At 42.7% G+C, this 23704-nt stretch overlaps 1 protein-coding gene across 1 annotated transcript in view; it reads left to right on the forward strand.

The window, feature by feature from the left end:
* IFT46 (intraflagellar transport 46) overlaps nt 1–23704 on the forward strand; it is a 71818-nt gene that overhangs the window by 37246 nt on the left and 10868 nt on the right. The window contains exon 2 of the mRNA XM_075869250.1: nt 22974–23191. Coding sequence (XP_075725365.1) covers nt 22974–23191 — 218 coding nt within the window. The remainder of the gene's footprint in view (nt 1–22973; nt 23192–23704) is intronic.

Raw genomic sequence — 23704 nt, forward strand, 5'->3', positions numbered from 1 at the left:
AGTGATTAAGCCCTCGAGCTATTCGCCCCACTCACTATAATTCACTCCGTCAATAGGGTGTGATTTTTTTTATTTTTAAGTTGCGCGCTAAAATCTCCGCTCGTGACATCACGGATTTCAAGAGAGAGAGGAAACTTTATTAGAACTTGGCCGGCAGGTTGGTCTTGGTGGCCTCAGATGGCGGCGCTGAGTCCCTGAACTCGGGCGGCATCTTCGGCCTGCCGGACAGCCCAGAGCTGGTCGTTGAGCTACGAGCTTCTGAGCGCCGCCTCCCAGCGGCGGCGTCGCCGACGGAGAAGGTCCCCCGCGGCACCCGCAGACGGGACGGCGGCGGGAACGAGTGAGCTCGAGGCTTCCTGTTGCCTGGTATTGGCAGCCGCCATAGGCGCATCGCGAACGGCGGCCGTTTCTCGACCATTGTTATCGGCACATTCCCAGAGCATGTGGCGCAGCGTTGCTCTGTGCCCGCATGCTTTACATAGATCGGTAATGTGTAAGTGCGGGTAGCAGTGGCGTAAGACGACCGGGCTGGGGTAAGAGTGGGTTTGTAGTAAGCGATAGCTTACGGCATCGTGTCTGTTTAATTTGTCAAAGTGTATTTTTTAGCATTTTGCTGGATTCGACAGATTTTTTTTTTTTGAAACTTGCCATGCTAAGTTTAGGGCCCTTTCATAAGACAATGTGCTTCATTTTCACCGATAAGGAAGTAGGTATAGGACCTCCACCGTGAAACTCTATAACGCCACGTCGTGTGGTGCATGAATTTTGAAAGTGGCGTCGCCCCACATGCTTATCGTTAGCGCCGCTTCTCGCAGCAAGCGTTACGATTTCGCTAATGAAGCAGGTCAATTTACTAATACAAGAAAAATCGGTTTCTTTTCAGTGAACCTTTTAAAATTGCAGATCCTCACAAACACCTCATCAATCTCCATATAGTGTAGGTTGAATCGTTCAGGGTTTACCATATTAGGTTTTCGAAGCACTACCCAGAGACGTCAGTGGAAGAACCAATCACATCTGTCGCCTTCGTGACGTCGCTCACACATGCAACGTGTCATGGCCATGAGTCGTTCAAAACAGCGGTGCTGTGGTTTGTATAGAGCACGGAAGAGCAAGGGCAATTGGTCTTGAGCGGGGGCTGTGCATTTTTCGCTAGCGGCTCGTGACAGGCACATGGCTGCCTTCGTTTCCATCCTTTTCCGCTGCGGCACCTCGTGCAGTCACCGAGTGATGTAACATAAACGTTCAACGAAAACTATCTGTTTTATGGTCTAAATGATGCAAAAATAGTGCGTCAATCAATATGTTAACAGTGTAGTGAAGATAAAAGCAGTATACTGCTTGAGCTAGTATAGAGTTCACTCGTCCATCCATTTAGAAGAAGTATATACTACCGCATTGGTATCTTACCTAGAATGCAAGAATATGTTTTATACACGCTCTTCAATGTACGCGAGGCGTCTATGTGATTCCGGAGATATAGGTATTGTTATTTCTAGAGCCCCAGCTGACCAAATCTTTTTCAGAAATGTCACATGAGTGACATCGACAAGGCACGTCTCGTTTAAAAAGGCAACATCATCTGACGTTTCATTCAAAATCCTCTCCTCCTTTACGGATTTTACCTCCACTGTCTTGGCACTAACGCGACTAAATTTCGTGACTCTGGCCCACTAACTGAGGTGAGGTAAAGACACCTGTTGTAGCGATTCACAAATATAAAGCCTCACATACGCACCTCACGCAGAATACGTCAATGCTGCTGGTCCTAAGGGCTTACTCGACCGACTCAACGGGTTTGTACGTTTTCATAAAAACGTTTAAACTGTTTTCAAAGTTATCACAGGTAGCTGCTTTCATTGCTTGAATACAACCATCACTGGCCAAGTATAATGTGGGCTGATGTTTGCTATTTCTGGATAGCGCTGGCTAGCCCAGCTACTAGGTTTGTCTCTGTTTCTTTTATGCTATTGTAAAAAAACACAAACACAATTTATATTGATACGCAGCAAAATTAGGGTGCAAGCCTTCAGTGGCTCATTAGAGCCGTCCCTTCAGCGTAACACGGAAGGCGAATGAAAAATGATGAAAAAAAGCCTACTTGCCCTACGTAAAGCCCCAAGGGTCTTTAGGCCTACGTAACAAATGACGCCACGTTGTGACGTAGTCATGTGACGTCACGAATGATGTGTCGCATAATGATGTGCTCTGCGAGTCATAGTGCGTCACTTGATCACGCCAGAACGTGGCGTAATTGGTTACGCAATCGTGAGAAAGGGGACGTCGACACACGAGGAAGCGAAGAGTATTTTTTTAAGTACACTGCAAATCATTTCACACCCTTAAGGGTGGATTTTTCAATAAATCACCCATCTTACACCTATTATTTCTGCCAAACTTATCCGCATGGGTGTAAGTTCTGCAATTCCACCTTTTGTACGCCCATTTCTCATTTTTAGGTGTATTGTAGGTATATGTTAGCAAATTACACCCAAGGGTGTTTCCTTGAACGTTACACCTATCATATATGTATATAGTTTAGAGCATCAATACATATCACATCTCAACAGATGCAATCAAACCGCATGCCAAAAGTCTGGTGAAAAGATCGATGTTGCGGCATTCGTTTTCATTTCCCATAATTCATTCGCCAAAATATATCGTGCTATGTATTATATTTATTAAACCACCCCCTATTTATTATATTCAGAAGATTCCTCACATGTTTAATGACTTAATTCATGGGTTAACTTTTTGGGATTCCTACTAAAAATATTTTGCTGCCGCTTATGTCCATTCTTCCCTAATTCTCACAGAGACATCAGTAAAACAGATTATGTTGCACTTAAACATAACATCGATTACACACGGTTTTCGACAGGCTATCGTGCGCGCTTTCTCATTTGAAATCACACTAAGTTTTTTGTACCAGAGGTCCTGATTTATTAAAGACGATAGTCTTTTTTGGGGACCTTCAACGCAAAAATTTTGGTCTGCCTGCCTGTCTGTCTGTCTGTCTGTCTGTCTGTCTGTACATTTGTCGGTTTGTCCACTCTATACGGCATCTGGTACTTGAAATGGCCGACCTCATCCGCAGCACTCACCAGTGTTGCTCAAGATTGAGCGTTCATGCTTGTGCAATCGTCAGTTAAAAAGCCATGATTGCGCATGTCTGTGGCACCAAAACAACACGTATATATTCTGCATGTGCGTCTTTTACTAGAAAACGCATACATTAGTAATATTAAGGGCCGTAGCGCTTATCACGCTGCGCTGACCATGCAATGCTTGCACGGAACAGGGAGCGTTTCCAACGCTTTGCTAAGGTGGTGGAATCTACCCGTCGCCTTGCGTTCAACACCTTATCACCTCTAAGATGGGCGGGCACACCCCTACCAAAGCCACACGCTTTGTTTTCTAGGAAGACTGCCAGATGGCGCTCATGTCTCACGTGTGACATGATTTGATGTTCTTTTTCACTTTAGCTGTACGCTCGAGGCACTCAAACGCAGTGCCTACAGAATACCACTCACCGACTTTCTTGCGCAGAACCCCAAATAAATGTCCTGTTCACACTCTCCACACGCAAGACTATCGTCTTTTGACGACATTTGCAGAAACATGGAGATACGGGGCCAATTTTTTACAATGGGGGTCTATATATTTCCTCACACTGAAGTATTTCGCATCAATACACGGGTCCCTGATTTATTCAGTGAGTTATATTTAGATCTATGAACATGGGTCAGTTCAAATTGAATGTTTGTAGTATTCGCATTGCCATGGAACTAGGCATGTTTGCAATTAACAGGCTAAGCTTACTCTGATGCAGCTGCTGTGCACGCATTCTGCGCCGCAGGACAAGCTTGGCGCACATACGCTAAGCACGGGTGAACTCTTCCAATGGGTCGCACCACTCTGTGGGCACTTAGTGCTCTTTTTATATTTACTTGAAATGCACGCTTGCGCGTCGTATAATATACACGTGAACGATCGTAGACAACACTAGCGCAATGTACCCGTGCCACAAAGAAGGAGAGTAGTTTACTAATTGCAGCATTGTAATTGACAGTTGTTACTGTCGCGTTACAATGCACTGATAATCGCACATTGGTATGCTCACACAAAATTTAAGAGTTGAAATAAAAGCAAGCGTCCTTCATACTTTGTCGGTAAAAAAAGCAAAGCCCCCGGTTCTTGCTGATTGGCAGAGTGTTATTTAAAAGAAGCACAGCAGGGGTGTTGCTAGGGCACAGCAGGGGTGTTGCTAGGATTTATGCGTGCAAGGGAACAGAAAGAGGAAAAAAGGGAGCCTGGCGCAATTTGTATGTAAATTTTTGCCTGTAGTTGCATACGTGCGGATCCGAATCGCAAGCTTTCTTTTTTTTTTTTTTGCGAAATGGGCCAAATCCTGACCCGAAAGTAGCTCAAATGACACTCAATTGGCTCATACATACGTTCACGTTTCCTCTAAAACAGTAATATTAAAACATTATTTATAAATATTACTGTTCTAAAAGAACGTTGATAGTATGTATATGTCAAGGCAGCGTTAGTTGAGCTTGTTTCGGTTCTAGATTTGCCCCATTTTGAAGTAAAAATTATCTCCTCAAACGAACATAAAAAAGGGTGGGAGATGTGTCAAATATGGAACAACCTCCTTGCCACCCTTCCCTAACTTTTTATTTATATCTATGTTCCGCAAGTAACAAATTTTGACTCCAAAATGTCGAAACAACGCCGCAATAACGCCTCACCCGGGAAAAAAAAAATGTACATTACGAAGGCTACGCATTTGCCACCTGCACACGTCAGTGGCAAAAAAAAAAAAGACTTTGAAGCTATGCTAGCAAATAAATATGTTGTCAAGCATGAAATATTACACTATATCTTGGAGGATTGACATAACTTGGAAATTATATCATAAAACGGTACTGCAATGTGTTTCGGTTTCGGTTTCGGTTTTGAGGTCTCGGGGCAACTGCGCATCGCCATCGTCAACAGGCAGACTTTGAATTGGGTGGTAACATGTCGTGTGCGTGTTTGCTGCAGGCTGACGGTGGTTTATTATTTTACTATTCACTTGCTTTGTCAGGGATGCGTACTTATGCGGCTTGCACAGTTTAACTTGTGCTTACAGTGGATACAGTACGTGTCACTGCAATCTGTGGCGTGTCGGCTAGTACAGAACAACTTCGGTGCGGCGGAGTGTGTGTCCTCTGTCAACGGCTTTCGTTGAAGCTTGTGCCCGCCGCAAGCAGAGTGTTTACGATCAAGCAATCAACGGACTGTACGCTGGGAGCTACATGGAGAACGCTTTTGGATTTCGTGCTATTGCTGAAAAGGTAAGCTTTCGTGTATGCGAACAACGAAGTGCAGAAGTGCGTGCCTGCCTGCCAACTCCCGATTTGCCCGCGATACTCGTAATTGCAGGAAGCGACCGTCTCATGGCGTCGGTAGCTTCGTGACCTTCGCTCGCTGTGTGCTTATCAGCTGCGATGTCTCAACAGTCGCAGTGTTCGTGAACCTCGCTTTGTCGCTTTGGGGCATGGTTAAAGAAAACGGGGGGATGTGCCCCGCGCAGATAAACCTTACGGCATTCGGCAGCGGGTGAGAAAACAAGGGGGGGGGGGGGGGGCTGAGCGAGCCGAGGTGGGCGAAAGAAATGGCATAATAATAATAATAATAATAATAATAAAAACGAAGCAGATCAACGGTAAAAGAGGCGCCAGTTGTCAGTTAGCGGGACTGCAGTGGACAAATGGGGCGCGTTTATTACGCGGGAGAAAAAAAAAATCCAGATTTCAATGATTGAAGGTAGGGGTGCGTTTTTAATGCGAGTAAATACGCTATTTAAAGCAACAATTGAAAAATACTTAAACTTTGTATCAGTACCCCTTTGATGCCTGCGCTTTGCAGCGGCGTGACGTGTTTTGTTAAAAATCGTGCAGCTAACCAAAGAATTTATATGTACCTTGTTAATTTAGTGATTCGCGCTTTTTATGCCTTGCTTGGTTTGTTTATATTTATACTAGTATATCGTAAATAATCAGGATATAGTAATATTGATCTGCTTTAATAAGGGATTGAACAGCCACACTCAATTGCACACATCTTTTTGCATTTTTGCACCATTGTACTGCGGCACATAGAATATTGTAGAATAGAATATTTCTGTATATTTTGGTGTAGGGTTTTGCGATGTGGTTACACATGAAAGCTTAGTCAAAGTATACCAACAAACACGCACACAAAACTTTCAGTTAGACTGATACAGCACAGACGATAATGGTGTAGGCATAGTTAGCCACTAAAGAACACGCTCGCGAAAAACAAAATGAGGATGGCGACACAGTGGCTGTAAATGAAAGCAGGCAGACCTAACAGCTCTTGTCTGTTTCATGCATTTTGTCTGTGCAGGTTTCATCCTTACGAATGTAAGGACACTGATCCAACTAATAAGCCCTCCATGCATATATTCCTGTTAGCTACTTCTCCAATATGTCGTGCATTTTTTAAATTACACATATTTATGGTCCAACAGTCCAGAGCTTATTGAGCATATATTTAACTTACTTGTGATATATTATCTGTTGCATGGCTGTTTTTATGAATTAAAAAAATTCAACTGCGAATGAGCTGCTTATGCATGCACTCGAAGAATAGGGTTAGCACGTCTTATTTATTCTTGAGAGTAGTCAGTTTTACTCGTGGCCTAAAGTAATCATTTTGTTGACCAATAAGCAACCTGTGAAAGACATAAAATTATTGAGTACACCAAATTTATGTAACTGGAGAAGAAATTTAGAGGTGAGCTTCCGAAAATACACAGTGCTGTTTTTCCAGCAGCAGTTGTCATATTGTAAGTGCTGTTGATCATTCCATATTGGGGCTTGCTCGATGTTTTACACTATTTTCACACTGTACATCTGTGATGTGTACATGTCTACACAACGATCCTTCAAAGTAAATGATAAATATTGCTACTTTTCTGTCTGAATGGGTTTATATAACTTTTTGTATCAACCATTGTAGTGGCCTATTGGTTAGGGTATTCTTGCTTAGCAAGAAAACTTAGTATAAACGCTGAAATTTGAGCTTCCCAGTATATTTCAAGCTTCTTGGTAGGTGCATGATTCAAGAGAGAAGCACTTTTTCACCACCACCACGGTGGTGAAAAAACCATACTCAAGCATGGCACTTGCATTCGTACACTAATATGCACAGATGCTTGTAAACGTAAAAGTGAATAGTGGTAAAGCTGAAAGTGGAGAAGCTGGAGCTTTTTATTATAAGACACATCATAATGAGGTTCTGATTGTTCCCAGTATTTTTAAATGCTTAGTTGAATGTTGTGCATCTCTTACATGCAGAATGTTGAAAGGAAAGCACACTACGTCTTCTACGATGGACTGGGTGCTGACAATGCAGTGCACTCTTCATCACAACCTGAAAACAGCTGTTCCGGGCTCCCGACCTCACTCAAAGGGTTGCAGCAGCAGTGGACGCTACTCATAGGGTGCACCAAATATCTTGTACATTTTAGAAACATTCCTCTGATGGGAAAGGCTTTGTCTCAAGCTATGTGTCCTATATACCTATTTATTTTTCCAATATGAGTATCAGTTTGCCATCAGATCAACAGCAGTGCATGTAGAAAACTGTGTACAATGCATAATATTACAGTTGTATGAAAAACTAGAGATGGCCTAGATGTCGCCAGCTTAAAAGGTTGATCCACTAATGGGTCAATCCACGCCAAACATCCCAGCTATTTTAACGACCATCTCAAATGTATTAAAAAATTGTGATGATTTACTGCATTGAAAACAGTGAAATAGTAAAATAATTTCAAAAGAAAAAAAAATTTTCGGTCACGTAGTTGCCTTCTGAACTTATTGGAATGTCGTTTCAGTGTGGTTTGTGGGAAAGTAGTTTAAAAGTACTGCTCATTTCTTCGATACCAAAATTTGTCTACATGTTAAGTACAAGTTCATGTGTAAAGTGTTTGAAGCGCAGTAATATTAGTGCAATTTCACTGGCACATATGCCTCCAAGACTAACAATGTGCTTGATACGACTGGTTGGTGCTGCATGGTAGACAAAAAAAGTGCTTAACAGCGCGAAGGACAAGAAGGGAAAGAAGAAACGAGAACAGAGCCCTGAACAAACAATCAAATTTGTTTGCAAACCAACTGCAATATATAGAAAACAGAATCTGCGCATAACCACGCACCATGAGCAGAATCGCACATACATGCACCATACAGCCTATCTTAGCAACAACCGGTCATGTAAATGGACCCAAGATAACTAACTTCACAGCAGTTAAGAAAAATCGAGGGTACGCTAACACAGGAAGCACCAAGTTGTTGAATATAGAAAGCTTCACTAATCTTGTGCTCGCGCCGATTTTTATATCTCCCGTGATCAAACACTTGTCGAGAATTGGCTGACAAGACTTATTACAATGGTATGCCAAGTGGCGGGGAAGGAAACCTTTTAGAGAGTTAGCGTACCCCCTCAACCGATCATTAATTCATCGCCCTGTTTGGCCAATGTAACCATGCCCAAAAGTAAAAAAATATCTTGTAGAGAATTGCTAAACCACATTCAAGATGGCACGTAGCGTGTTTCTTAGTGCATTCTTCTTTCTTAGGTCCTTCGCTGTTGACCCTGTGACATAGCCCAGCGAGGTTATCGAGTGCGCAGAACACAACTCTTACACCTATTTTGCCAGTGACCTTCTTTAGCCTTTGGGAAACTTCGTGTATGTAGGGAATAACAGCCTTGCTAGAATGAGGCTTGTTGAGTTAGCTGTTGCTTTGTCTCTTATCAACCACTCTTAGTGACGTTAGGAGAGTCTCGGCAATGGGAGTTAGCTCGGGATTAGAAAAGCCTCCTTGTTGAAGGCAGCGAACTTGGAGCGAGAAACTGCACTCTATCTGGCGGTGACAAGAGCCAGTTAAAATTGCCTTTAGGCAGGAAAAAGCGATGCTTCACTTGACCAGCTTAGAATGGGCGGACGTAAAAAGGAGGTTCTTTCTTGAGCATGACTTGTACCGCCAACATACATGATGAACAAAAAAAAAGCATTTCTAATTCTAGACATCGTAGCTTGTCGTCAGAAATAAACTCCGACGTTATTTCTAGTTTCTTCATTTCACACACGAAAACGTCAAATATCTCATCGGTGGTTCGCCGAGGGTCAGATTGATCGATGCGGTAAAGCACTAAAAAGTCGTCAACGTAGTCGAACACATTAACTGTACTCGTGTGATCAAAGTTAGCCATGAGACTTCTTTCATACCGCGCGAGTAAAAAGTCACAAAAAACCGGTGCTAAACTTGAGACATTGCACACATCTGCACCGGTGAGATATTTGACATTTTTTGGCGTGAAATGGTGCAACTGGAATTAAAGTCGGAGTTCGATTCATGACGACAAGTTACGATGCCTTGACTTGGAAATGCTTTTTTGGTTGACCATGTATATTGGCGGTACGAACCTTTTTCAAAGAAAAGCCTTCTTTTTACGTCCACTAATTCTAAGCTAGTCAAGCGAAGCATCTCTTTTTCTTTCCTAAAGGCAATTCTAACTGACTCTTGTCACCGCCAGATAGAGTGCAGTTTCTCGTTCTAAGTTCACTGCCTTCAACAAGCAGGCTTTTCTAATCCCCTGCTAACTTCTATTGCCGAGACTCTCCTAACGTCACTAAGATTGCCTGATGAGACACAAAGCAAGAGCTAACTCAACAAGCCTCATTCTAGCAAGGCTGTTATTCCCTACGTACACGAAGTTTCCCATAGGCTAAAGAACGTCGCTGGAAAAATAGGTGTAAGAGTTGCGTTGTGCGCACGTGACAAGCTCGCTGGCCTATGTCGCAGGGTCAACAGCGAAGGACCTGAGAAAGAAGCATGCACTAAGAAATACGCTATGCACCATGTTGAATGTGTTTTAGCTATTCTCTACAAGATATTATTTACTTGTGGACATCGGCCAAACAGGGCGATGCATGAATGATCGGTTGAGGGAGCACGCTAACTCTCTAAAAGGTTTCCTTCCCAGCCACTTGGTAGACCATTGTAATAAGTCTTGTTGACAGCCAATTCTTGACAAGTGTTTGATTACGGGGGATATAAAAATCGGCGCGAGCACGAGATTAGTGAAGCTTTCTATATTCAAGAACTTGGCGCTTCCTGTCTTAGTGCACGCTCAATTTTTTTAACTGCTGTGAAGTTAGTTATATGGGGTCCACTTATATGACCGGTTGTCGATAAGGTAGCCCGTATGGTGCATGTATGTGCAATTCTGCCTATAATGCGTGGTTATGCGCAGATTCTGTTTTCTGTATATTGCAGTTGGTTTGCAATAAACTTTGGTTGTTTGTTCAGGGCTCTGTTCTCGTGTCGTCTTTTCTTTCTTGTCATTTGCGCTGTTAAGCACTTTCTTCGTCTACTATGCCTACAAGAACTTAGCCAACATGTGTTATGAACGTCTGACTACTGAATACTAACTACACAAAAGGTATATTTTGAGGAAATAATATTATGAGACTTCTTAAGCTGCTAAACATTACGAGAAAAAATTACGAGTTTCGCAGAATCGTCATTTTCGTTTATATTGAGACCCGATTTGCACTGTGGAGTGGTCCAAATAAATATGACCTTCAAACCTACATCGAAAGGGAAAAAAAGGTATTTTCATTTGCCAATTGTTATCATTACATTTTTTTGTTTTAAGGAAGAAAAGTTTTGAACTTTCCCATTGATGAAAATAGGAAATTTCAAGGTGGCAGCTGTTGTATGACGAAATGGGAAGATAGGCACCAATGGGAATACTAAAAAATATTTTCTTCCTTAGAACAAAAAATTCAATGATAGTATATGAAAATAAGTGTTCATTTGCTTTCAATTTATGTATAAAGGTAATTTTTAGTTAAGCCACCACATGACATAAATCGCATGTGAATATGATCAAAAATTACGATTTTGTAGAATTTATGATTTTTTCTCATAAAGTTTACCAGCTTGATAAGTCTCAAATATTTTTTTCTCAAAATATACCTTGCGTGGAGTAGGTATTCACTACACAGATATTCATACAAACTGCAGTATTGCAATGAAATTGCAAACATAGCACATTTTGAATAAATTCTTAGAAGCATATGTGCCAGTGTAGTTGCAATAATATTACTGAGCTTCAAACACCTTACACAAGAACCTTTGCTCAACATGTAGACCAAGTTTGGTATAGAACGTACTTTTAAAATAAATTTTATCACACACACCCAAACGACATCCCGGAAAGTTCTTACGGCAACCTTGCGACCAAACATTTTTTCTCTCCGAAATATCCTACCGTTTCACTGCTTTCAATACAGTTAATCAGCACAATATTTTTCGAATGCATTTGAGGTGGTCGCCAAAACGGCTGGGCGTTTAGCATGAAATCACCCTAACAGTGTGTCATGAACACAGAAAAAGGTCCTATGCTTATTAAGCCCTTTATTTACCAAAAAATATACTGAAAGTCCCTCCTCTGAGGAACTGTATAGTGCCGCTTTTTTCACAGTTCTAAGGGAACTAACTGCACGTGCTATTGTTGTTTACATGTGCAGCAGTAGCATTAATATGTAGTAGAACTTGCTGTTGGGATAGTTGGTGCATGTTTGCATTAAATATTAGTCAGTTTTGCGCCAAAACGACGACCACACAAACGAAGAAAACATAAACGGAATGGGCACTCATTTGCAATTGTTGATTTCTTGAGGAAATAGGCTGATATAAACCCACTTTTTGTCAACGCTTGTGCAACCTACTCGGGCCGTCCCTTACCTAAACACGCTATAGGACACATGATTGCTAGATACCGTGCTTCCAGCTCATACATGATGAGTGAAGTTTTGCTAACGCAATTGATACCCCTTTTCTTTTGTGAAAGCCCATCAAAATGGCTCTTGGTGTGAATCCACATGAAGTGACATGTGCTCTTGAACGGGCACCGTCGTTATTCTTTGCCGTAATGGCGTGCTCTCTCGCTAGATCATTGACGCAGCGCCTCGTTGTCTGGCTAACATGTCTCTTTCTGCACGATAAGGGTATTTTGTAAACCACTTCAGTAGCAGACTTCGTGAATGGCCACGCATGCTTCTTTTTACAGCCTTTCAGCTGCTCCGCATGATTTTCAGTGATGCACCGGCGCAATTTTGCTAGTTTGTTAGGGGCACGAACACGATCAGTACTTCATGCCGGCTCGCCACCTTTTTAAGGTTGTACGTATGAATATATAGTATATTATGAATATAAGGTACAAACGGCTGCTAGTGAGCACCCGTCCTGTTCATGTGTTTTCTTTGTGCGGTCGTGGTTTTGACGTGAAATTGACTATTCAATTCAGGCATTCATGTCTATTCACAGCACATGTTTAATGTCTGTAGCAAAATATTACATGATCTTTTCGTATTCATATTTGCATGTTCAAGAGAACAGCAGCCGTGCCAATTGTGTCAATTGGATACAATTTCCTAATTTTGCACAAAACCATTATGAAATGCCCAACCAGCCTCAATTATTTCTCAGTATTGTTAATTTTATCAAGAAACATAAAATCCATTATTCAACTTAAGTTTGCGCATCACCATCCAATTGATTGATGTTTGCAGTTTAATGTCCTAAAGCCACCATTTGATTATGAGACGCTTTAGGGGAGGGCTCCAGAAATTTCGGCCGCCTGGGGTTCTTGTGCACCCAAATCTAAGGAAATGAACCTACAGCATTTTCGCCTGCATGGAAAATGCAGCTGAGTACTTTGGCGACTAAACCATCGAGGCAGGGTCATCATCATCTAATCTAATACAGATGTGCCAACCGTAATTATAACTTTTATTTGACTATATTCTAACCTCACAGCAAAAGAAAAGAGTAGAACGATTTAAAAGAAAGTTCTACCCCCCCCCTTTCTATGACGTCCATAACGCTTTTTAAGTCGCTTTCGCCAGAATAGGCTTTCGCTCTGCGGAAAAGTGCTTTTTGATTTACAGGACACAAAATATTTTTGTCCCTATATTACTCTGCCATGCAGATGCCGTTCAATAACGAGTACTAGTATAAGTGCTGGCCGTCTTTCAGAGTGATTTATGAGGTTTTCGCAGCCTTAAGCGACGATAAAGAAAATCGTATGCCACTTTTTTTTTTTCGCCACCCCCTTAGCTCCTCCTTTACGAATATCTGGAATTTCTGGGTCGCCTGTCAAACAGTTAGACAAGCTCACCAAATGCTACTGCGAGTTTTACACCCGTATTTTAGAACGTCCCTTCACTAAATGCTTCACCTTGACTTGAGAAAATTGATTCCAGCGCAGTCTCCAGGCAGAGCAAGTCACTCAATATCAGGGATAATCTGCTGCGATTCTCAAGAAACGCACCGTCATTTTTAGACAAGCGGTGGCGCTGTGCTCAGCTAGTACAAGTGAAGGATGAGATTTGAGTCGAGGAGCATTCGTATATAGGGAGGATAGCATTGTTTGCACTGTGGGACAGTTCAAGAGTGCTGTTGTTGAAATAGCTGCACTCTCGTGTATTTTGAATGAATTAGCGTATGTCAAATAATTTCTACATATACTTTTTTGTGTGTGTGATTCAGTATAATTTGTTGTACTACTGTAAATTTAGAGCCCCACCGCGGTGGTCTAGGGGCTATGGTACTCGGCTGCTGACCCCCAGGTCATGGGATCGAATCATGGCTGTGGTGTCTGCACTTCCGATGGAGGCAGAAACGCTCTAGGCCCGTGTGCTCAGATTTGGGTGCACGTTAAAGAACCCCAGGTGTTTAAAATTTCCGGAGCCCTCCACTACGACGTTTCTCATAACCATATGGTGGTTTGGGGACGTTAAACTGCACATATCAATCAATGCTGTAAATTGGAAATTTCAAGCTCAAAAATGCTGTGTTTGTTTTTCCTGAAACCTGCTCCAAATTTAGATTTTCTCCCTAGAAAAGCAAGATATGATGCTCCAAAATATTGCTCCAGATGATAGCTTGGCTGCTCCACCTCTGCTAGCTGTAAGTGGTTACTCTTTCACCCTGCTTTTGTGTGCCCATTTTATGTTCTTTGATGTTGCATTGTTTCAGGGGGACATATTATGTGATGCGCTTGATATTTTACATATTTAAATCAATTATTCTGCGTGGTTAGTATCTAGTGACACTGTTAAGCTATTCTAATTTTGCCTATTGTTTTCACTCCTGTATTATTATTTCCCCAGTATTCTGAATGTCTGAACACACAAGGGTTATTGTGAAATGAAAATGCCATTTTAAGACGGTTTTGTCATTACATTCATTAGAATACCACTAGCTTTGCATAATATGCATAAGGCATGCTACAACACATGCAAACTGTGGCGTACCAATGTTGCAATTGTAGTGTGCATTGATATATTATTTCAGTATATTAGAGAAATAAGGCATGCTGCATTACACTACTCTTCCTGCTGTTTGTATGCTTCACTGCACTGTGCTTTTGTGCTGCATTGAAGCGTGTTAAAATTAGTTCATCATTTTTAAGTGCAAATAAAGGCTCTTTTGTTGTACTTTGATATGCATGCATTGGTCGTTAGAGCTCCATGCCGTACCATTGACGTCTGATTTCCGGTCTTCTTTTGTAGCAAATGGCATTCTGCTTTGCACAATTGAAAAAGGCTTTTGATTAAGGTACAATTTGTCTCTGAATCCTGTATGTTCTCTGTGCCTAATAAAATAAAGCTTGATTTCGTTTTGCACAATGGCATGACTTTGTGAATGTTGTGTTATGTGTGGCAGCTCATTTTGAGTGATGCCTTTGCATTAAGCTAGGATTACGTGTTATATGCCGTGCTTCATATATGCACCATAAAAGCTGTGCTAAGGTCAGGATTACCACACTGTGGCAGGAGCCACTACAATAGGACATCTGCACATGAAAGGTCTAGCTAAAGGGTAAGCTTTCACGTGCTTCCACAGGGGCTTACTGGAAAGGGGTAACTTTCGAATTATGGTATTTTTTGCATGGGTGTTGGGGCATTATTCAGCATGAACACCCCCACACCCTTTTTGCTGTTTGAGCAATTACACCCCTACACTACTTTTGTTTTTTAAGGGTGTTAGGGTGTCACAGCAATATTACACCCTTACGCCCTTAAGATTACTTGGGTACATTCGCTTTTACACCCTCACTCCCTTAAGGCCACTTGGGTGTACATTTGTCTTTACACCCGAAGAAATGTTTGTGCCATAGGGTGTAAATTCGGAAGTCCGCCCCACGATATAGGTGTAGCCCTGCTTGATACACCCATTTCGTGGGGTGTTGGGGTGTGAGTTATAGACACTATAAAACACCTATATGGGTGTAATTTGGTTTACAGTGTAGGACTACTCTACCCCCATTTTTTCAAATAGGGGGTATTCTGACTTTTCGAAAATGGTGCTAGGCCGCGATCCCAAGTAGGGCCGCAGTGTCTTTTATTCTATTCAACTTCTCCTCCCTTTGGAAGGCACCCAGAGAGCACGCGTACCTCAACGTCATGCTGTTTCCATTCCCGAGTGTTGCTTCCTGAACCCCGTACAACAATTTTGCGCCAAAGATTACTGAACTAAAGCACTTACGCCAAACGCCACAATAAACCCACGCAAGCAGGAAATGCCGGTTTTCTTGCGCTTACAAGAGTAAACATTTCTCACGTTCTTCACATAACCTTGTGCTTTTTAGCGCGTTCTCTGTATACTCTTTTACATTGGCAGAGTTAAGAGCCGAACAGTGACAATAATGCATATTAGGTGATTCAAGCAAGGGCAGTTGCCTACGCATTATCGATTTGTTTCCACTGGCTGCGCACGCGGGCGGCTTTGTGCTCATCCATATCAGAGTACCTACTCATTGAGCGTGCGAGAAAGACGCCACTTCGGCACAACAAGATCTCGTGAGGCCCTAGGGACGGCTTTCAGCTCTCCCATAGTAGAGTTCTGAGTACTCTAAATCATTAATCAATTTTTCTAAACGCACATAGATGGACCGAAGTGTATGTTCCCTATTACTGGAATGTTATGAAACCTTTGTTTTCTGTACATAGCGTAAATAAGCTTTTTCCAGTGCAAATAATTTTTTTTCTAAACAGTACGCTTGTTGCAAAGACAACGTTTCCATGCGTCCCACGATAGATTAAAGTTTTTGTAAGCACAATTTAGTTTAATTTTAGAGTCGTGTAAAAAATGGATAGTGCGATACGTGCGTGTGTTAGTACATGGTAGCACATGTACGGAAAACCTCTGGAATCGGACATTTTTGTATTTACGTTTCGTGTGCTTATTGTGCTTAGTCGTTTGTGTGTGTTCAATACAGATCTTAATGTACATAGACAGTATTTCCCATTGTTTGTTGCATACCACGATGAAATAATGTTTTTCTAAACAAACAGCTAAACACTCTCCCATAGTAGATTACTATCATTTTGAACTGTCAAACACGTTTTCTATACACACATTGTTCGTAACGCCATACGACGTAAGAAAGTTTACCGTAATGCATTACTGAAATACTTTGCGACTGAACAGCCAAACGCCTAATCGTCATAGAGAAATAAAGCTTTGCTTTTCTCAATGGGAGGTCTAGGCCCGGCCACCTAAGAACAAACTATGTGTGGCAAGTTCACAACCTCCTCTACAAGCATAGCTATTTGGAATTCATTGCACTTCGAATTAATATAATCGCACAACATTCACATTTTCAACTCGCGGAGCAAAAATATTTTGTTTAGGAGTCAACAACTCATACATATTATGTAATTAACTATTAACAGCCTTTAACAGTTCTATGTCAGTTTCGTATGTACATTTGCTTTTGTGCCACTGGTACCACTGATAATGAAAAGCAGTTGCATTTCTGATGTAGTGTTATTAACTTTACATTGTTATTTTTGTTTCATTATCTGCCATTGATTATTCTCATGTCCAACTTTTTCGGTGGCATTACCATCATGTTATGTATTGGTTGTATGGTTATTGTTAATTAAACGCTCGTTAGTAATTGCTCACACATTCACATCTTTCGCTGTATTTTTGCAATTAGCCCACCCATGTAGCCATAAGAGGTCCCCTGCCAGTTTCTCGGAAACTTTGGGACCGCCTGCTGTACTACTCGCACCATGTAACAGAACTGAATTATAATGAACGTGACTTGACCTGTCATAACCTAAACTTGCCAGTTTCTGTAAATAAAGTTAGTTCCTCCTCCGAATCAGTGGAACAGTACTCCAAGCAGTCCCCATGTGTTTTGAGCACTTAAGCGTCTCGTTGCGCGGCCCTTTTGAGCGGAACACGTCAGGGGAATGAACTGTGAAAGAAACTCACGTGACGTCACAAAATCATGGTGACGTTGACTAGTTACGTCATCACATGGCATCTTCGCTTGGACACGGGTGCGCCGGTCCCGGAGGCCCGGGTGCGCCGGTCCCGGGACCGGCGCACCCGGGCCTCCTACGGAAGGTGCAGAAAAACACTACGGAAGGTGCAGAAAACTTCGGGGAGGAACAATGAAATCGACTCGGGGCGTGAAATGTAATGCAGCTTTCACGCACAGCGTGTCGCCATGTATCGCGAGAAGTCCGGCCCCACCACGTGACGTTTCAGCGGCTTCCAAGTCACTGCGGCGTCATTGGAAACGAACACGCTTATGATGTTGCTCGGGAAGCTCTTGAAGGAACACAGGAAGATACCATACCACGTTTAAGGTCTGACGCCACCAGCAGTCTTCGAAGGCTTGCACTGCGGAGATCACTCTTTCTCTATGGTGCCCGCCAAGCAGCCTGACCAACCAGACCAATTATCAACTAGCCACCATACATAAACGCCGCCTGCGTTCTTTGATGAAGATCCATGTGCGAAATAGACTCCGCCGAAGTGATGCTACACTGCTTTATCCTGTATGGTTAGGTGTGACACTCCCGAAATCTTATTACTTCCGTATTGGGATGATCGAAAACGTTCACTGCGATGCCTGTCGTTGCGACGAGGTGCTACGCCACATACTGTGCGACTGTTCAGTATATATGATGTTCACAAACAGTCACTGGCGTCTGTTCAGGAGCACCGTCACAATAGACGAATATCGGTTGAATGTATTTTTGAGAGGACATCGCAGCTGAAGGCGACCAAGGAACTCCTGAAGTTTCTTAGAAAAACTAATATAGACAAGCGGCTGTATCTGAATGCATGTAACCGAATGCATGTTTGTGTGAGTGCTGTGTAATGTGTTAGCTTTCTTTCTCTTTCCACTCTTTCCTCTACTTCTTTCATTCTTCCCATCCCCACGTGTTGGGCAACAGACCGGCCTTCCTGAACTGGTTAACCTCCCTGCCTTTCATTCCCTGCGATTTATCCTCTAAGAGCGCATCAGATCTGTATCGCAGGTATCGCTGTAAGTTACGGCTATTCATTTTATTTTATTTTTATTCAGAATACTGTCAATCCCGTGATGGGAATATTACAGGAGTGGTTTCATATTGTTCATTGTAAAAACAAGCAATACACAGACTAAAAATACATGTTGCAAGCACTAAAAATTTCAAGCAAATAACTCAAACATAGTGCGAAATTCGCCGTAGTGATAGGCAAAGAGTCTTTATGAATATAAACATCAGATGAATTGCTGGGGCAAGCAAAAAACAAATACAAAACGTAATTGTACAGACAGAGTTAAAACTTGCGTTATAATCGATTCAGGAAATCATGGCTAAATAAAAGTCAGCACACTTCCACTCGCTCGATTAACAAATTTATCAACTGTCGGCTGTGTCAATACGGTGGGGTGCAGGGCATTCCAAGCGCGTATGGCTCACGGAAAAAAAAGAGTGGCCAAAAACATTGCTCTTGAAGGGGTACTCATCAAATGTGTGACAAAGCTTATTTCGTGTTTGGCGCTTACTGTTAACCTTAACATAATTAGCCGGATTTATTTTCAAAGAGTTGTGTAGCACCAGATATAAGAATCTCAGACTATGAAGCTTGGCGCGGCTCGCCAGGGTGGGCAGATCCGCTCTTATCAAAAGAGCAGTAGGTGAGTCGGTACGCCTATAACGGTTATAGATAAAACGGACTGCTTTACGTTGTATTCTTTCAAGCGCGGGTACATGTTTGTTTGTGAAGGGGAACCAGGCCACACTCGCATATTCGAGGATTGGGCGGATAAGCATGGTATACGCTAAAGGTTTCGTTTGGGGTGTCGAATGACGAAGGGTTCGCTTCAGAAAAAATAACCTGCCGAGTGCCTTCTTTGTAATATGTTCTACATGCGCAGTCCAATTTAAGTCAGACGATATCAAGACGCCTAGATATTTGCAGGCAGCGACGTTGCGAAGTGAGACATTTCCCAGCGAATACGAAAAAAATTTGCCGTTGTTTTTTTCTTTGTAATTGACATGGCGACAGTTTTCTCGGTATTTATTTCCATTTGCCCCTCTCGACACCAGGTGTCGACCTTTTTTAGCGAATCATCTAGTTTTAAATGATCCTGGTAGCTGTCTATTCGCTGGTACGGGATACAATCATCTGCGAACAATCTGATTTTTACATCGGCTACGTCGGCAACGTCATTAATAAAAAGAATAAACAACATGGGGCCTAAAACAGAACCCTGGGGCACTCCCGATAATACTGGAACCGTGTCAGACACATGTGCACCATATTGAACAAATTGGTAGCAGTCGGTCAAATAGTTTTCGATCCACTTGGTCATGGTCATAGGTCCGTTTCTCAGTATACTGGTTAGCTTTTGGATCATTTTGGGATGGGAAACGTGGTCAAAAGCTTTTGACAAATCTAAAAAGACTACGTCAGTCTGCGATTGATCGTTAATGCCATTGGCAAGGTCATGCAAGGTCTCAACCAGCTGTGTGACAGTAGATAGTCCGCGACGAAAACCGTGTTGATTGGAATGGAGAATAGCATTTACTTCCACGTATTCGGTAAGGGACTTAAGAATAATATGCTCAAGCATTTTGCAGGAAGTACACGTAATAGAAATTGGTCTGTAATTAGATGGACAAGATGAGTCACGACTTTTGTGAATGGGAAGAATTCTTGCAATTTTCCATCCCGATGGAACCCGGCAATCCTTAAGCGATTTGGAAAATATAAGAAAAAGGTATTTACACACAGATTCAGCCTAACGCTTTTAAAACGCATTGAGAATCCCGTCGGGTCCACTACCTTTTTTTCCATGAATGTTCAATAAAAGTGATAGCAAACCCGGCTCAGACAATTGAGGCAAGCCTAAAGCACTTAAGTTTTTACCCCGAAACAGAAGCGGCGTATGCTTACCATTGTCAGCTGTGAAGACAGAATGGCAGTAAGTGTTAAATGAGTTAGCTTTCATTAATTCCTGCTCCGCTGAAACGACAGTAGAGAGGTTGTATTTTGAACCAAGATGTTGCCAGAACTTCTGGGGCAACTCTCTTGTAAACTTACTTAGTGTTGTGCTGCAGAAGTTCTCTTTGGCACTACGAATTTTTACTCTCAATGACCGAGACAAGCAAGCTATTTTTTCTTGGAACCAGTCGACTGGGCTTGATTTGTTAGATTTTCTTAGTCTTTTTATTTTACGTTTAGTATGAATGATGTCACGTGTGATTTAAGGGTTGTGTTTTTTTGTGACTTTTGCAACCTGTGGAACAAATTTGGTCATACAATGAGTAATAATAGCTTTAAATTTAGCCCAAATTATGCCAATCATCAAGGACTCATCAGCACATATATCGAGAAAGTCGTAGAATTCATGCTCTAAATACGTCATAACTGCAGCGTCATCGGCTTTGTGAAACGCCGGGACAGACTTAACCGGCCCTCGCATGAGAGCGGGGCATTGTACAGGCAGACTGCATGAAACCATTTTGTGATCAGATAACCCCTTCAGGGTTTCCGTTAAGATACCCGTTGATGGGAAATGATCACTGACAAAGATAAGCTCTAGTAAAGAACTAGACTCCCGTTGTTCACGGGTTGGCGTGGCAACAAGTTGTGTGAGATTAAATGACAAAAGGTAATCGCTTAAAATGTCATTCTTAGCTGTTCCTGTACTCAGACATTCCCAATTTACATCGGGCAGATTGAAGTCACCGGCCATGATAGCAGCGCCACTGGTCACATGGTTGTGCATGTAGTCATATAAAGATTCCAGATAAGCCAATTGCGCTTGCGGGGGTCTGTATACCACACCAATAGATATAGTGACACCATTTAGGGAAACCCTACACCAGACCGCTTCGACGTCCGGAACATCTGGCATGACTGAAAAGCTTATGCCTTGTCGTAAAACAATGGCAACGCCCCCCCCCCCCCCTCTGTGCTCTCTATCTTTGTGAACAATCACGTAGTTAGGCGAAACAACTTCGCGGTCCAATATTTCTTTGTGCAGCCAAGTTTCTGAGACAGTGACGATGTCTGGCTGATTGGCGATCAAAATGGCCTCAAGCTGGTCGGCTTTGTTCACAAGACTTCGCGCATTAACGTTAAGTAACGTCAGTTGCGTCGGCTTCTGGTGACCCGACCCGCCGGAAGCAGACGTCTTTAGTTTTTTGATAAAGCAACAAGATCACCACGATTGTTGTCCCAGCCGTAGAGTTTCCTAATAATGCTCCCTCTATCATGAACTAGCGCCACCTTTTCACCTTTGTCTCGATTTTCTTTAGTTATATCCCAGAGTTTCTTCTTAAGGTCTCGCATGGTACGGGAGAAGTCGTCACTAATTGAGTAACCCGAACCTTTCAGTTTAGAGCAGTTTTTGAATATTTTCGTTTTGTCCTGGTTATTCAAGAATTTCAAAATAATAGGCCTGATCCTATTACCATCTCCAGTAGACTGTTTTCCTAGGCGGTAAATCTCTTCTATATCGCCGGTATTTACTTTTAGTATGCCCTCAAATATTTCCTTCGGTACGACACTTTGCAATGTTTCTGGGGACTAGTTCGGCTGTTCCTTTACACCATAAATGATGAGGTAAGACCTACGGCTTTTGTTTTCTAGTTCATCAAGTTTTTTTGTAACGGCTTGAAGATTGTCCTCTAGAATAGCTATTTTTTTACGCACTCTGAAACCTGTTTTTCAAAACCGCTAATCTTTCTTGTCTATCGCGCTTAGCCTTTGGTTGGTTTGTGTTTTTGAGTTTTTTATTTCTAAAATATCAGCAGCGATATCACTAAGTTGCTTGGCGAGCATCTCCAAGTCAGGACCAGGGTTTTTTTCAACATCCCCCCTCCCCCAAAAGCAAAAGGAACCTCAAGGAAACAATCGCACATTGAAACATTTCATACAGTGATGTGGGCACGGCAGCATAACAAGGCAGAGGTTGCTACTTCTAAAACATTTCGCGTAACTCTTCCTCACCTGAATGAAGAAGAGAAATGGGTTGGACGACTGCATCTAGGCGTTGTCGCCGTGCCCACTGCCAAGTGGTCACTGAAGATCTTCTTTTATACTGTTGTCGCACGGTGGTACTGCCCATGCGCTTAACCGCCCACCCGACGACACAGTAGCGCCGCCAGGCGTGCACAAATGGTCGAAAGTTTTATATACCTTTATATACCTTATATACCTAAAAATCTTTCGACCAGAAATGGTCTAAAGCTTTATATACCGACACCTTTTTTTGCACGCCAGGCACGCAGAAAAGGTGTCGCAAGCTTTATATATCTCATCGGGCGCGAAAATCACCCGGCGTCCCGCGGTGGTAGCGTCAACACCCGAGATGAAAAAAGAGAAAAATAAAAACACCACCCGATTACGTCACCATGACGTAACAAATCGCCAAATGTGGTGGCGTCATCTTGGCATCACATCACTTGACTTCAAGACGGTTTTCGCTTTCGAGTCATCGTAGGTGCATGCTTAAGAAACCCTGTGATTTTTCCCCTCTCACACTAATGCGTTGTTCTTTTCGCGACGCAGGACAAGGCGGGCGGCACAGGGGGCAAGCCGGGCCTGCTGGCTTCCATGCTCAACCCGTTCCGGAAGCAGGCCAAACCGGAAGCAGTGCAGGGAATCATGGCGGCGGCGTCGTCCGAAGAAGGACCAGCTCATCGGCAACAGGAGGACGAGGAAGACGACGAAGAAGAGGACGACGCCGAGGACGAAGACGAGGATGAGCCGGTTATCACCGTTGAAGGGTGCGCATAGTTAGTTGCTCTAATTGCACATTTCAGAGTGTGTAGCCCTTTACGGGCCCTTATTGTTGTTTCATGTCGAATGGTGACGCGGTGGTCGAACCTAGCCCTAAAATGAGGTCAACAATTCTCAAAATCAGCGCGAAATAATCCAACGAGGTCTAATATATCGTAAAATACAGAAATAAAAAAAATATTCCCCATAATTTACCAGAGAATCGCTAAAGTGCCTCTCAAACGCCCGGCTGGCATTCGCGCCGCGCCACTGTCTCGGCAAGCTCGCGATTGCCGAGGCAGTGGCAAACGCGCTGTTCCCAAGGAAATCGCTCGTTCGCCCGTGCTACGCTTTTCCACGGCTTTCAATGTGCCTTGGGCGCAGATTTTATAACCACCCCAAGACCAACACAAGAACGACGTGAGCGCAGGATATTTTTATGTTAATACTTCGAGCTGCAATCGCAGGATCTTTGACGTGTCGTTAAACTTTCATTTTATTTTTCATTTATTTCCTTGAGC

Source organism: Rhipicephalus microplus, chromosome 7, assembly GCF_043290135.1.
Source record: "Rhipicephalus microplus isolate Deutch F79 chromosome 7, USDA_Rmic, whole genome shotgun sequence".
Lineage (NCBI taxonomy): Eukaryota > Metazoa > Arthropoda > Arachnida > Ixodida > Ixodidae > Rhipicephalus > Rhipicephalus microplus.